Source organism: Gallus gallus, chromosome 1, assembly GCF_016699485.2.
Source record: "Gallus gallus isolate bGalGal1 chromosome 1, bGalGal1.mat.broiler.GRCg7b, whole genome shotgun sequence".
In the NCBI taxonomy this organism is placed as follows: domain Eukaryota; kingdom Metazoa; phylum Chordata; class Aves; order Galliformes; family Phasianidae; genus Gallus; species Gallus gallus.
The window spans coordinates 45,400,628-45,416,797 of NC_052532.1; the positions used below are offsets into that span (position 1 = coordinate 45,400,628).

Here is a 16,170-nt window from a genome sequence, read left to right on the forward strand (position 1 = left end):
TACATGAGCCATTTAAAAGGAGTGGAGGTAGCTGAAAGAACAAAGATCTACTGGATAGGTAAGACTGGTACCAGGACCAGAATACAAGAAGCAGTAAAACAAAACACAGGATCATGTATGGGGTGCCTGTGAAGAATCCTGAAAGGTAGGGCAAAGCTTGAATGCAATGCACTGAAACAGGAAAAAACAGTGAAAAACACTGAAGAGTGAGGCAGCAAAAGTAAAGGCTGCCAAGGCTATAGTAGCAGCTGGCTCACAAAACAGTGGTTTTGTATGCAACAACATGTATCTCAGAGTATCTTTAACATCTATTCTGCAGCTGCTATTTTTCTCTAGGAGGAAATCTAAAAATAAAAAGCTTGCCAGGACTTGCACTGACTTTTAAGGAATGAAATATAAAATCTCATCCCCCAAATCTTGCTAACCTCCATACACACACATCTGTGTTTATCATGGTTTGACTACCCACATTGCCAAAAAATTCCTACCCTCACTTGAATTGGAGATTATTACCTGGTTAGGCTATAAATTAGCTCACTGGGACATACAACATTGGCTGTGATGGCCAAAAGCCAGCATCCTTTAATGCACTTAAGAGATTAGGCAGCCTTTTCATTCCCATGACTGGTATTAACAGTTTGATGCACTATTCCTCCCATTTCTGCTCCAATACGTTGAAACGTTCCAACAACTCAGCTGAATTACCAAATCTAAAAAGTATTCAGTTTTTAAAGAGCAGTGTTATTACAGTTTTAGGAATAACATTTTTTTCTATTCAGCAGTTAATATTTTTATACCTCTTAAAAGTCTTAGAAGAAAAAAAACCAAGCATTGGAATGGTGTTTTTTTCCCTGTTTATAAATAAATAATCTCTGCTACCCAGCACTGAATATTTACACCTTAGACAATAAAATGAAGCAAATAAAAAAGAAGCATAAACAAAAGTTGGTGAAAATAAAGACTTCACTGCTGCTTTTAAAATATATTGGATGAAGCATACCTGTATACGCTGCGGTAAAGAGAGGCCTGAATCTGAAGGGACGATCTGTATTCGTTGTGCTGCCCCATCCATTAGTGTTTGTGTAACAGCTCCCTGGGAATGGGTAATCTACAAAGAATAAATAAACGTAATAGATTGGCAGTGGATAGGATACCTTAAGGAGAGATATACTACCTTAACGGATGTACTACCATCAGGTTTTATCAACTTCTGATTTCTCTGCACAAGGCTAAGGAAAGGGGTGCCACTTACTGTGCGAGGAACACAAGTGCTTGCATTTGCATCTAGCTCAATCTAATTCAACAGAGTAATTCTGCTCATTAAGAAGTTCTGTTCATGGCAGTGTTCTAAAGCCATTCTAAAAACACCTTCAGTTTGATATTTAGAAAGACTGAGCAGAACTATTAATTGTCAACAAATCCATTTCAGTCCATCGGACCATGTATTTTCTGAATTATTACTGTTGGTGTGCATGAAACACTGAACACAGTACCTTTCATCATCAGTGCATTACATTTAAACTAACATATTTTTATCTTAATGGCTTATATAAAACAGCTGAAGAATTTCTGGAGTGGAGACACAGCAACCGGCCCTTTTTGTTCCGCAGAGCCTGAGAGGGGCAGAACCAAAGCAACACAATTCTCTACTGGGGGACTCCCAAGGAAGAACCTATCAATTAAACACGTGAGTTCAGCAAGCACTGCATCCAAAAATAAATTCAAGCCTCTGCTCTCAGATACAGTTTATAGAAATGCTTTAATAATTATCAGTATTTTTTTAAAATTCTTCACATGCTATGGCCAAATGTACATGGCCATTATTCATTAGATTACTTGCCTGCAAAACATAAATACAGTTGCCATCTACAGAGGCTTGGTCTGAAACATGGGGGGGGGTTATAGTACAAAAGACATCTGTCTTCACAGTGTTTTCAGATACCCTTGGATTTAATTATTTGTCCCCAGGAACTCCCCTAACATTTTGCAGCATGACCATACTGATCAAAACTCTGTCACATCCTGCAGTTCCTCCATTAATAGTGATTCCTAGCATTTACATCACTTAAAAATGTTCCCATTCAACTTTTTTTTTTTTTCCTGCAAGAACTGGCATAAGGAATATATATCCACACCTGCTGTAAAGGTACTGTTTCATGATTGGTTAAGAGTACTTCTGATCCTCTTGGATCAGCTTCCTGACTGCGCTACCGCACCACCATGTAAGTGGAAGTGGCAGCATAAGAAAGGAGACAAGAAGACTGGAGGTTCTGAGGCTGAAGGGGAAAGAATAGGAAGCAAAACTCCCCCTTCCAGCAGAAATACAAACTCCAATCAACTTAGCTTTACCCACAAATGCGTTGCTTTTGGCACCAGTCTCAGCTGTTATAACCTGCTAGATCCTGTCCCTTCAGCTTGGTAGAGTTGTTTAGCCATTCATCGATCCGGAACAGGACACTGATGAAGGTCAAAAAATAGTGCAGCCAAAGAGAGACGTGGGCTATTTTTAGTGTAGGTCAAACCTTCAGGCCAGATCTCCACAATGCTCAGAAGCAGATACATCAGAGCAAATCATAGAATCACAGAATGGTTTGGGTTGGAAGGGACCTTTAAGATCATCCAGTTCCAACTCCCAGCTATAGGCAGGGACACCTCCCTCTAGACCAGGTTGCTCAAAGCCCCATCCAGCCTGGCCTTGAAAACGAGACAGCGGGACTAATCTGCTGGGGACAGGGGGGGGATGCTGCTTAAGTCACTTGCACCACCAAAATAAATGGTTGTCAAACTACCACCCAAAACATTTGCAACGCTGCCTGCTAAAAATATCACATTTTTTCATGCAGGTGAACATTTTCAGAAGTGACACGATTCATTCACTTTGCTTAAGTAAAGGACAAAGAAGAGTCCACTCTACAGTAATGTTAGGAGCTTGTAAGAGGTACCTGCATGCACAAAAATTCCACATCAGCCTTTCAAATGAACTGCCCATTATCCCCTAAAAACAACGTCAGCTTGACAGCTTTGCTTCTATGCAGAATAAAGATTTCATTGCAGCCCAACAAATAAATAAGCGAATAAATACTGATCAGAATAACCACACAAGTTGTTAAAGACTATGTTTTGTTTGTATATGAGAGATTCTCTTTAGACAAATATGCAACTTTCCTCTGTTACGTGGAAGGTCTGTGGAAACAAAGTACCATATACCTAGCATACAGAACCACAGATTACATCAGGCACATCCAACTCATGGCCTGCAGGCTGCATGCGGTTCAGCATGGCTGGCAATGCAGCCCACCCCCTCCCCACGCTGTAAAGGCGGTGGCTCTTCCCTGCAGAGCCCAATCAGTCAGTGTGCAATTAATGCTTTGTCGACTGAAAGCAGGGCATGGGGAGGGCAGTGCTGTGCAGTGCTGACTCAAGCGATGGCAAATCACTGTATCTGTTGAGATCCATTGGCTAAACACAGGGCTCTGAACAGCAAAGAATACACAGTTGTGCTTTCCATATTGATAGCGGAATTTGAAAACAGAATCACAGAATCACTGAATCCTTACAGCTGGAAGGGACCCTTAAAGGCCATCCAGTCCAACTCCCCTGCAATGAGCAGGGACATCTACAGCTGATCAGGGTGCTCAGAACCCAGTCCAGCCTGGTCTGGAATGCCTCCAGGACACTGAGGTGGGGATTTCCACTACCTTGCTGGGCAGTCTGTTTCAGTGCCTCACCATCCTTATTGTAAAAACCCTTCCCCTTATGTACAGCCTAAATCTCCCCTCTTTTAGTTTGAAATCATTTCCTCCTGTCCTATCAAACAGACCCTGCCACAGAATCTGTCCCCTTCTTTCTTACAGCCTCCCTTCAAGTACTGAAAGGCCACTCTCAGGTCTCCATGGAGCCTTCTCTTCTCCAGGCTGAACAGCCCCAGCTCTCTCAGACTGTCCTCACAGGAAGATGTTTCATCCCTTGGATCATCTTTGTGGCCCTCCTCTGGATGCACTCCAGCAGGTCCATGTCTCTCCTGTACTGAGGACTCCACATCTGGACGCAGTTCTCCAGGTGAGGCCTCATCAGCACAGAGCAGAGGGGCAGGATCACCTCCCTAACCCTGCTGGCCATCCTGCTTTTGATGCAGCCCAGCATATGGTTGACTTTCTGGGCTGCAAGGGCACATTACTGGCTCATGCCCAGCTTGCCATCCACCAGTACCTCCAAGACCTTTTTGGCAGAGCTGTTGTTTCCGTGGAAATAATTGGCAGGCATTACTTTTGGTGTGACCTACATACATGCAGCCCAAGACAATTTCTATTCACTAAATGTAGCTGAGGCAAGCCAAAAGGTTGAACACTCATGGATCAAATGAATTTCCTACAAGAATCGAGTAATGTGCCCCTGATGTAGAAATGTGAATTATCTCAAACTCAGCAAAAGATGATGAGTAGTATGAAAAGATTACCAGTCATCTCCTTTAGACTGCCTCTGGTACCCATTAGATCCTTCTCCAAACCTACTCAACTCCTCACTTCAGCAGAAAGCCTTCCATTTGTGTCAGCCAGATGCTGGTGCAGAACATAGAAAGACCTTCCCCTTCTTCTGGCACTGGGACAGTTGTTTGGTGATCAGTCGGGTGGTGATCAATGGTTCCATGTCCAGGTGGAGGCCGGTAACGAGCGGAGTCCCCCAGGGGTCTGTCTTGGGACCGGTGCTCTTTAACATCCTTATCAATGACATCGATTATGGAATCGAGTGCACTCTCAGCAAATTTGCTGACGACACCAAGCTGAGTGGTGCGGTTGACACGGAGGAAGGAAGGGATGCCATTCAGAAGGACCTTCACAGACTTGAAAGGTGGGCCCAGGTGAACCTAATTAGGTTCAACACGGCAAAGTGCAGGATTTTGCACTTGGGCCGGAGGAACCCCAGGCATCTATACAGACTGGAAGGAGCAGCCCTTGAGAGCAGCTCTGCAGAGGAGGACCTGGGGGTCCTGATGGATGACAAACTTAACATGAGCCAGCAGTGTGCTCTTGCAGCTTGGAAAGCAAATGGTATCCTGGGCTCCATCATGAGAGGGGTGGCCAGCAGGGCCAGGGAGGTGATTGTCCCTCTCTACTCTGCTCTTGTGAGGCCCCATCTGGAGTACTGTGGCCAGGTATGGAGCCCCCAGTACAAGAAAGACAGAGAGCTGTTGGAGAGGATCCAGAGGGCCACGAAGATGACCAGGGGGCTGGAGCACCTTCCCTACGAGGACAGGCTGAGGGAGCTGGGCTTATTCAGCCTGGAGAAAAGAAGGCTGCGGGGTGACCTCACTGCAGCCTTTCAGTATCTGAAGGGAGCCTATAAACAGGAAGGGAGTCAACTCTTTGAAAGGGTAGATAACAGCAGCACAAGGCGGAACGGTTTTAAGTTGAAAGAGCGAAGATTTAGGTTGGATGTTAGGGGGAAGTTCTTTACCAGGAGAGTGGTGAGGTGCTGGAATGGGCTGCCCAGAGAGGTTGTGGATGCCCCGTCCCTGGAGGTGTTCAAGGTCAGGTTGGATGAGGCCCTGGGCAACCTGGTCTAGTAAATGGGGAGACTGGTGGCCCTGCCCGGCAGGGGGGTTGGAGATTCATGATCCTTGAGGTCCCTTCCAACCCGGGCCATTCTGTGATTCTGTGACACCAGATCAGCTCTCTGTCTCATGGAACCATGTTATGAAATTGAGAACAATTCTCACAGAAGCTAAGCATCATCATTTAAACCTGCCATCCTCTTCTTCAACTGGAACTCATGCTTCAGCTAGCTTTGACTAATCCCCAGTTTCCAAAACACAAGAAACAGGAATTACAGCCCTACCTAGACTTCCCCCAGGAATTATAGTACCAAAACAAAGCTACACTGCACACAGCATTCCCACCTGTAAAGAGGAAAAGGGAGAGAAAGAAAAAAAATTACAATTGCCTTAGCAATTCTCAGATGCTAAAATACTGAAAACCATAAGAATTGATACAGAATAGATATACCATCCTGCATGTCCCCAACTGTTAAATTTGAAATCAAGACAGAGAGGAACTAAAATTACTTGAAAATTCATCCTACCTACAGTACTAGACAGGGAACCAAGAGTGGATATTTCAAGCTAATAAATGTAAGCTTTCTGCTCCTATCTAATTTAAAGCAGCGCTAACGATGGAATTTTCTAGATAAGTATTTATACACTGATTCACACTTCCAAACTGCTTGTGCATCTCTGCAAGTTCTTTGGCTGCAGTACGCAGACTCTGTATATTGGTTACAGGAAACGAAAAACAGGAGTCAGCAGAAACAAGAGTCCACTCTTCCCTCTGACTTACACCAAATGTCAACCAATATTTTACAATGAAGACCACAGCAAGCCTTTACTTATAAGAACAAAAATGACAACAAATGAAGCAATTCCTTAATTGGAATGTAAAAGCTATATAATGACAACTTTGACAGTAAAGTTTCTAAGTGAAAGTGAGCAAAGCAATTATATAATGAGGCAGCTCTCTGAAGACCACTACACGTCCAGAAGGCACAGCTGAGCAGCTCATCACTTACTGAAAACAGTTCTGTAGCTTCACTGCTGTGGGGGAAACTTTGGCAAGACAGACTCTGCGGTATAACTTAAGATGGACACAATAAGTTCATCTTCCATGTGAGGGTCTCCTGAAACTTGGGGTGTACTAACAACTATTTTCTCTTGGGACTTTGGTTTTCACATCTTACTCTGTCCATTTGATTATTCAATGTCTCCTAAATATGATGAAAAATGTATGTACCTCTCCCATTTGCTGCTCAATAATTTGATGGGCCAGTTCCTCTATGGTTGCCATGACTGTTAATCACCAGAATTTCCTGTCAAAAAAAAAAAAAAAAAAAAAAAAAAAAAAGGAAAGAAGATGCTTAACATCTATAGCCTTTCTAATAAAAAACGCCTTTGGGAAAATAGGGTCCATATAAGTAAATCACATTCATAATTGTCTGAAGGTGACATCCCTGCAGAATTTGAAGCTTAATTACACTAGAAAGTAATAAATCATTTTCTATTTGCAAACTTCTGTATCTTTGTATTCAACTCACATAGAGACTTTATAGTTTTCCCTCACCGTTCTCATGAAGAGCAACAAAATGATAAACTCGCTGAGAACAGAGGTGTATTATTGGCCCTGACATCAGCACGGACATAATTAGCACCTTAAAAGTGGAACGTAGCCAATTTTGTTGATGCAAGTCAAGGGCAAAAAACAGAACTTCTTCTAAATACACACTGATCTATTTGTGCAAGTAGGAGTGCCTGAAGGTCAATTTTACAATTAGCATCAGCATTATTGTAAGAAGTCCAAATCTTCTTGAGAAGAATTTTCTAGGATTTAATAGACACTGCTGTAATGTAGCATTAAGTATTCGGATGTATGCCTTGTTTGTCTGGGCATCTATATATAAATATTCATTAGGCAGTATGCAAAAGGAACATACACAAACTGTGAAGCACTACACTTAATTTTCTGACACAAGTTGTATTAAGAACACCACTTATACAAGGCATGACAGTACTCTTAAAGGATTTGCCTATACACAATATTTACTTTGCTTCAAGTATAGAATATATTTGAAATATATAGCTTTTACATTGCAGACAAAGTTAGTGTTAGTAGAAGTAGTTATATATGTAGAAAAGCTGTACACAATTGAAATACAATCAATTGATTTCCCCCCTTTAACTTTGCTAGAACTTCTAGGAACTGTCTACTACCCCAGTAATCTCTAAACTTTCCCAATAAGTTATGCAAATAAAAAAAATGTAATTCATTTTAAAGCCCACACTGTTTTTACAACTGAAAATAGAGATATCTTTTGACTAAGGAAAGAAATGCAGTCTTTGGAAGTGTGCACTGTGCACTAAGTGCTGATTGATGGAAAGGAAGAATACAGAAATACTTGGGCCCCATAGACGATCCTTAATCTCCCACCAGCATGCTGTACTGCTCTTTAAATTAAGTGAGAAGATAAGAGAGACACACATAAAACATCTAAGACTGAACCTTATGTTGAAAAGCATTCTCTCCTTAGAAAATCTAATCAGTACCATATCTTTGCAGGAGTGCTCTATTAAACCACTCACGCATACAGCGAGCTGCAGAACAACCACTAGGAAAGACTTTCAAGTAGCTAATGTATTCTAACAGATGTTTTCTTAAGTAGAGTTATAGAACAGCTTGGCAGGAAGGGACCTTTTTCAAGCCCACCCAGCTCCAACTCTCCTGCCGTGGGCAGGGCTGCCCCCCACCAGCTCAAGCTGCCCAGGGCCCCATCCAGCCAGGTCATTAACACCTCCAGGGATGGGGAACCCACAAATTCTCTGGGCAACCAACCTGTTTCAACCACCTTCTGAGTGAAGAATTTCCCCCTAACATCTAAGCTAGATCTCTCCTCTTTTAGTTTAAAACTGTTCAGTCTTTTCCCATCACTATCAGAGCATGTAAAAAGTTGGTCTTCCTCCTGTTTATAAGCTTCCATTTACTGGAAGGCCGCAATGAGACCTCTCCAGAGCTCTCCCCAGGCTGAACAAACTAAGCTCCCTCAGCCTTTCTTCGTAGGAGAGGTGCTCCAGCCCTCTGAATGCTCAAGTACTGGCAAACAAAACATTGCATTGCAATATCATACACAGTACCAGAAATTAGTACTGCTTATCTAAAAAAAAAAAAAACAAAAAAACAAAAACAAGTCTTAAAAGCAAATAAGAGAACCAATTAGACAAATATACTTTTGGGTAAGATGCACTTTTTGCAAAGAGATTTTTTTTCTAACAATACCAGAAATACAGTGCATGTGACAATATGTTGCCAAAAAAAAAATGAAGAGTAAAAAATTAAGAGCAAGTAAAATTCTGAAATTCTGATTTCATAACTGACCCTGGTTTGAGTATGGGTTTGGGTTTGCTCTAGAGATTCCCTGAGGTCTGCTCCTGCCTGCACCCCCTGGTGCCAGCACTGGTATATCTGTGACCTCATAGCCAGAAGCAAAGTTTTACGTTAGTTTGTGTTAGTTTTCAGTCCAATGAATGACTTAACTCATTACATTACCATAAAAACGCTACTGCTGCACCAGTGGTGGCTTGGAACTGTAGGATCACCCCTTTCCACAGCCACAGAATTTACGTCCACTTAGGCCATCTGAAGTCTCCCATGCATTCCCACAGCTCTATAAACTGTTGTAAGGTGAGCCTTGGAGTTTAGACACACTTATTTTGGAATCTTATGGATGAACCTGGTGAAAAAACAAGAAAAAGAGGATGAAAAAAAGCAACAGGCAGCCCCAAGGACAAAACAGGCAACATATATGACCATGAAGTGGACTAGCAGACTTCTGGTCCACATGCTGAAGCACTGTACAATCAGGAGACTGACAGGGACCTATCTTCTTGCTCCACTTCTTATTTCCAGGAAGAGTAAAATTATATAAGTGTAAGAACTATAACAGCTAAAGCTATTCTAAAAAACAAGGCAAGGAAAGCAATGCAGTTATAAAGTGTCAGACCCATCAGCTTATTCATAGCTAGTATTCTGACAATGAAACACTCTTCTGCAAAGACTTTTTAAAATCTCTTAGTACTAGATTTGATTTCTCCCAATAATAGGTATGAATCTTTTCAAGTCCCAACACAGAACTGAATGCTGTCTTGTCTTTCCTCGGAACCTAAGTTTGGTTCACATTTTTGCAGGTTCAGAATTGCTTCTTACCACAAACATTTGCTCGGTTTGCAGCATTAAGGTGCAGCTGTCCTGGAGCATACATACGCAGAAAAAAAGTCCATTTTATGAAGTTTAGAATTATCAGATTAAATCATAAACAACACTTCTTTAATCATAGAGTGTGTAGCAAACTTCAGTTGACCACACTCACTGCACAGAACATGATACGGCACTGTTAAGATGGTGAGAAATTATGTGTGAGAAGCCTGCCATCTTAGTTCAAAGGGGAATATAACTATTAAACACGGCAGTAACTTTATCAAATGATCATCAATTATTCATTCTAAGAGTTATCTTTCACTCTATACGATGCAAAGACCATCTCAGGTAGCTACAATCATTATATCCCTCCCTTTTCAATGTTTTGCATCAACTGGAATTTCTTCATTTACTGCCTGTTCCCGTTTTAACAGGGCTACCCGAATGGGATTTACCTTTGCCTCACTTCTTAGTTTTCAATAGTGATTGCTTCCTTCATCTACTTAAGTACTATTCACATGCTAACACCTTTGCTTACAAGCAAAGCTCTCTGCTGTAGCAGAGATGGGCTCTGTGAGCAGAGCCCAGCAGCTGCTCCATGTCAGAGCCAACTCCAGATGCTCCAAAAGGGTCCAACAGCTGCCAGAGCTGAGCCAGGAGCTGCGCAGATATCAGGAAGGGAAAAACTGCTGCATCACAGCAGCTGGGAGAGAGGAGTGAGAAAAAGCGAGAGTGAGAGAAGCAGCCCTGCAGCCACCAAGGTCAGTGCAGGAGGAGGACAGGAGGTGCAGAGCAGAAGCTCCCTGCAGCACAGGAGAGGCCCATGGAGGAGCAGGGCATCCTCTCGCAGCTCACAGGTTCCACACGGAGCAGATCTCCACGTGCAGACATGGAGGAGCCCACGGTGCAGCCGTGGATGAGGCCCCAGCAGAAGCAGCTGCTGACTGAATCTGCAGCCCGTGGGGAGAAGCCTGTGGTGGGGCAGGAGGGCTGGGGGAGCTGCTGCTGATGGGGACCCATGTGGGGCAGGGTCTGAAGGGTGGGCCCTGTTGTACAGAGCTGGTTGCTCTGTGGGGCAGTGCTTGGAAAGCCGCAGCCTGTGGGAAGGCCACACGGGATCAGCTTGGGAAGGATGGAGAGACTCCATGTGGAGGAGGAGCAGAGAGAAACCACGAAGGAGCAGCAGAGATAAAGCACTATAGACTGCAGCCCCATTCCCAGTTCCCCTGCACCACTCGCAGGCCGGGAAGTAGAAGAGGGTGGGTAGGGGAGGTGGTGTTTTCAGTTGGCTTTCAGTTCTCACTCTTCTAGTCTGCCTTGCTTGTGACAGCAACCGGTGACTGATGCCCATGTCCTTACCTTAACACACGATTTTTTTTCACATTCTCTCCCCATCCTTCTGAAGAGGAGTGTGAGAGCAGAATGATGGTGCTTACCTACCTACTGGTGTTAAACGACCACATCCACATACTCTGATAAAGAAGTTTTACTACTGAGGTATATATATTGAGGTTGTTATGTACTCGTGAGAGAAACTCCCATTAGTGTTAGAGACTGTATTTAAAGCTTGAAGTGCTTAACCACATTCTGAAAAAGATGTCTTTGCTGTAAAGAACTCTTTGGAAGGGTGATGGGAGTTCACATCAATTTCCTTTGTTTACTGAGTCTCAGGAATTTGAAGCATGGGACGAAACAAAGATAATGATATGTTGCATGTGCCTCTATCTGAAGAGGTGGCCCTTCAGCTAATGTGAAGCACAGGCTTTGTGTTCTCAGCCAAACTGCCAAATACCAACAGCAAGACATGAATTTGTATCAGCCATGGCAGATTTCTGTGCTGGTGCAACACCTGTGCAATAGGATTCCTGCTTGTGACAGAGGTGAATTGTTGTGCCAGCCCGTATTTTTACATTAATTCAGTGTTATCAAATAGAACTAACAAAATATTGAAAGCATTCAGCTCTCTCAAATCCAGATTGGCAATAGGTGTCCTTCATTTTGGGTGCTAGGAGCAGAACCGTATTGTTTTACTCAGAGCAGAGGAAGGGGTTCTCTGAAAGAGATTCCCTGTCTTACTGTGTCATTTTTGGAGGAATTTGAAATTAGAGAAGAAAGCAGGAAGGAAAAATGCAATGCTGCAGGCATGGGGTACAGTGGCTGGAAAGCTGCGCAGTAAAAAAGAATGTGTGGGTGCTGGTCAACAGCCAGCTGAGCATGAGCCAGCAGTGTGCCCAGGTGGCCACAAAGGCCAATGGTATCCTGGCTTCTATCAGAAATAGTACAGTCAGCTGATTGTCTCTCTGTGCTCTGTGCCGGTGAGGCTGCACCTTCAGTGCCGTGTTCAGCTTTGGGCCCCTCACTACAAGGACACTGAGGCCCCAGAATGTGCCCAGAGAAGGGCAACAATGCTGTGAATGGTCTGGAGCACGTCTTATGGGGAGCAGCTGAGGGAACTGGGGTTGTTCAGTCTGGAGAAGTGCAGGGTAGGCTTCATTGCCCTCCACAGTGATCTGAAAGGAGTTGTAGCAAGGTGGGTGTCAGTCTCATCTCCTAGCCAACTAGTCATGGGATACAAGGCAACAGCCTCAGGTTGTGCCAAGGGACGTTCAGGTTGGATATTAGAAGAAGTTCCTCCTCTGAAACAGTGGTTGGGCAGTGGCACAGCTGCACAGGGAGGTGGTGGAGTCACCATCCCTGGAGGTGTTCAAGAACCATGTGGATGTGGTGCTGGGGGACACGGTCAGTGGGCATGGTGGGGATGGGCTGACTGCTCAACTCAATGATCTCAGAGGTCTTCTCCAATTTTAATGACTGTAAGATTTTTGAACTTTCTTGATGAAACAAGCCCATGAGCAAAACCAAGACCATTTAAAATTGATAAACGCTAACATCTCCTTCTGGAGATCTTATTTTTTTTTAAACACAGTAACTTCTTAAGACTGATGTACATGGGGGCCTGGTCTATGAAGTTAAACTGATAAGGAGGATACAATCTTATTCTGGCTTTACATCAGCAGGTAGAGTGTCTGTCCTACATAAGAACACTGTAACCTCCTCAGTAATCATCATCTCAGTCCCACTGCAGCTGTTGCCAACAAAGCATCAATTCAACATAGAAGAAAGCAACCGGTCTGAAACACTTAAACAGTACTTATAAGCAGAGACAGCATAGCTTGGAATGCCCCACTGGGTTAACCCTCCATCTCCTTGCAACAAGTGCACTTGTGGATAAGCAACTCCTGAATTTGCTGCCTGATGACCCAGCAGCAGTGTGTTTTTCTCACGTCTGCCTTTACTGTTTGTATTAAAACACCACACAACCACCAGTAACGCTCAACAGCTACTCAGCTGTACACTGGCCCTCTCTGTATGACAGCTGGGATGACAGCTAGGAGCACTAGTTTTTTCAGGAGTTGTGCTGATGCCCTTGTTTATGAAGCATAGCTCTTAAAGTTAAGAGCAGAATCTTAATTTTGGCCTGAGGAGAAGGAATTGCCATAGACTTAAAGAACAAATGGTGAGACTTGCTGTCTTTGACATTTGCAAATGTCACACTCAATTACATCCTAAAATACAGGCTAATGAAAATTGGGTTCTTTCCTCCTTTACCTGATGTGACAGAAGTTAAGCTAAGACTCATATCAATGCATAACCTCATGCACTTGAAAACATCCTTCCTTTGTAATCAGCGTGACTTCTAATTACAAGCCTAATTTGGCTGCCAGGGCTAAAGGCCCAACCATACCCTGGGGGCACCAGGCCCAGCACCGCACACTGGGTGAGGGGAGGGGTTGTCCTGCTGGGCATGAAGTTGCATCAGGGGAGGGTGAGGCAAGGTTCTTGACCACCGGGCGGGGGGCACAGAAGAGCTCCCCAGGGCAGTGGGCACAGCCACAAGCCATTGTTCAACAGGAGGCTGGACAGTGCTCTCAGACACGGTTTGAATTCTGTGTGATCTGGTGTGGAGCCAGGGGTTGGACTTGGGATCCTTGTGGGCACCTTCCAACACAGGATACTCTGATTTTATGATAATTCTTGCCTCTTTACATCAGACTTACAATTCTTGCCCTCATTTTTCAGAGCCCTCCAGGACTAGAAGAAGTGATACGAAAAGCTTTGCCCCATGACCATTTAGTCAAGGACGCCACTGTCCTCACTTAAGCTCCCAAATGGTTCCCATTCATAACTTTCTGCAGACCTACAGTTGAGAAACGCTCTTCTTATAACCCCATGAAACATCCCTTCAGTTCTTCTTGAAGGAGATACATTGCCTAAGGAAAACTGACGTTTAGACTGTCAACATGATTAGATCACTGCCTCACTCCAACTGTCCATGGGGAAGTCAAATCATATATATATGATTTTATATATATATATATATATGTATATATATATATATACACCCCTATATATATACCTAGCAGTTTTCTTCTAAAAGCTCAGTCCCTCAGCCCCAATTATTAGAAGCATCATCTAAAAGCAGACATTTTAACAGAAGACAGGCATCAGACCCCCTCTGACTACGTAATACCACACTTACTGCATTTAACTGCTTTAAGCTTGTAAATGAAATGCAACTTTAAGCCCTTCCTGTGAGTAAATATTAAAAAAATATTAGTTTATGGTCCTATTAAATAAGCTGGCAAAAGCAGAAAGATTATTTTTAAATTCATCAGTGTCTTCAGTATTAGGTCAAACTTACCAGCAGTGAACCTGCCATCACAACCCATAGTCTTCCCACTACTACTTCAGATAATCATTCCAGGAGCCACAGTGTCAGTGGAAGATTTTCATGAGCTTGCCTAAAATTCAACCACAACCCATTTCTCTTTCTTCCTCTGTTTGGATCTGATAACTGCCAGCAGCTGTGACAGCCACCAATTCCTCTGCTGGTACAGCTATACCCAGGAGACAGCAAGGGGTAACTCATACCCTCCTCCAGAGACAGAAGTTACACAACCTTAATCACCTCAGTAGGAAGTTTCCCACTAATAGTATGCCAAAATATTGTGTATTGTAGAGCAAGGACTTCAAAAGTAATTGCAGAAAGAACTTTTGATGTTTGGACTTTCCACAATATTAATGGTAACATCACTTGTTCCATTATATAACACTGTACTGCTGGTATAATTGCTTTATTCTATAGTATCTCAATTCTGTTTTAGCACCCTTTAGATGAATGAAAACAGACTGCATCGGGATGAAGACACAGCATGTGAATGGCTCCTCTGTCCCGGAGATCTTTAGGTTACTTCCAAAAAATAGCCATAAACCTGACCCAGAATAAGTTGCACTGCTGCAAAAACAATGCTTGTAAAGCTTGAATAATTACACATATTCTCTTGGCATTGTCAAACTAGTTTGATCCTATATTTATCTATTATTTATGCACATAAAGCATATATGGAAATACTTGCATATATAATGCATCACGATTCCAGGAATGGCTCCATACATGTATGGAATGTGTGGTAATACAGGAGTTTTCTTCCAGACCAAACCCACCTGAGATAGGTCTGCCTGCAGAAGATCAGACACACATTTAAGTTCATGGAGAACACTGTGGATGCTTTTGAGATACTGGCATGTTAATGGGCTGTGACCACAGAACTTACTGTGAACTTCACTTTCTGGTCTTACACGAAAAAAACATAAGAGCAATGTGACTTTTTAGGAAGGCTTGAGAGGTTGGTATAATGAAAAGCTAGCTAGAGAATAATTCCCTCTTAGAAGAAACGGTCTTAATCTCCTTCCATAGTCATATTACTTCAGCAATAAAAGATTTCAGCAAATCTCAGAAAATGAACTAAGGATGTGCTATTTCGGTTCATGTCATCATATCAGGGGCTTACAGCTGATCTGTACCTTAAAACGGAAACTAATCCTCACTTCCATTCCCGAAGTCATCATATGATGCTTAAGAATTTAGCGTAACCAATGCCTGAACTTGCTTAACAAAGACCCACATGTAGAATGCAAAGCACTCAAAAATCCCTCCACGATTAATTGTAGAAGAGTCAGGAGGTTTGGTTGCTTGCTTTAAACAGATTTCTTTACACTTTGTAAAGCATTGCAGAGTGCTGTTCCAGATCATCAATTAAGCCAAGGAATCCAACACATCTGTGAGACGTGTGATGCTACTCTGCTCATTGCTTCCCACATAGAAAACTCAACGAACACAGGAACTAAATGAGCTATTCTTGGATTATCTTTCTATAAGCCCTAACGCTCAAGATGGCAGAACAGTTGCAGACTCAAAGGAGTAACGGGCTCTTTATCCCTGAGCTAAGGAATATTTATGCGACTCATGACACCCAGTCAGACTTCATTAAATCTGCATGACATCAAGATTTAGAGCATACGCGTGTAAGAGACCAATAACCACAGGAAACAAGCAGCTAAACCTGCAGGCAAGGGAAGATGAGGCACTTGCAAA

The 16,170-nt window shown here is 43.1% G+C and overlaps 1 protein-coding gene across 16 annotated transcripts in view; it reads right to left on the minus strand.

The window, feature by feature from the left end:
• Nucleotides 1–16,170, minus strand: part of NR2C1 (nuclear receptor subfamily 2, group C, member 1) — a 50,814-nt gene that overhangs the window by 31,283 nt on the left and 3,361 nt on the right. For 7 of the 16 annotated variants that reach the window (XR_006938641.1, NM_204124.2, XM_046938322.1 and 4 more), the window contains 3 exons: nucleotides 9,087–9,270; nucleotides 6,783–6,858; nucleotides 1,001–1,108 (listed from right to left, as the gene is read on the minus strand). Coding sequence is in view for 15 of the 16 variants with exons in the window: in NM_204124.2 (NP_989455.2) it covers nucleotides 1,001–1,108; nucleotides 6,783–6,836 (162 nt within the window). In the remaining variant the exon portion in view is untranslated. Of the gene's footprint in view, nucleotides 1–1,000; nucleotides 1,109–5,835; nucleotides 5,897–6,782; nucleotides 6,859–9,086; nucleotides 9,271–16,170 lie in introns of all 16 variants that reach the window. The other 9 variants (XM_046938638.1, XM_046938415.1, XM_046938529.1 and 6 more) reach the window with 5 other exon arrangements.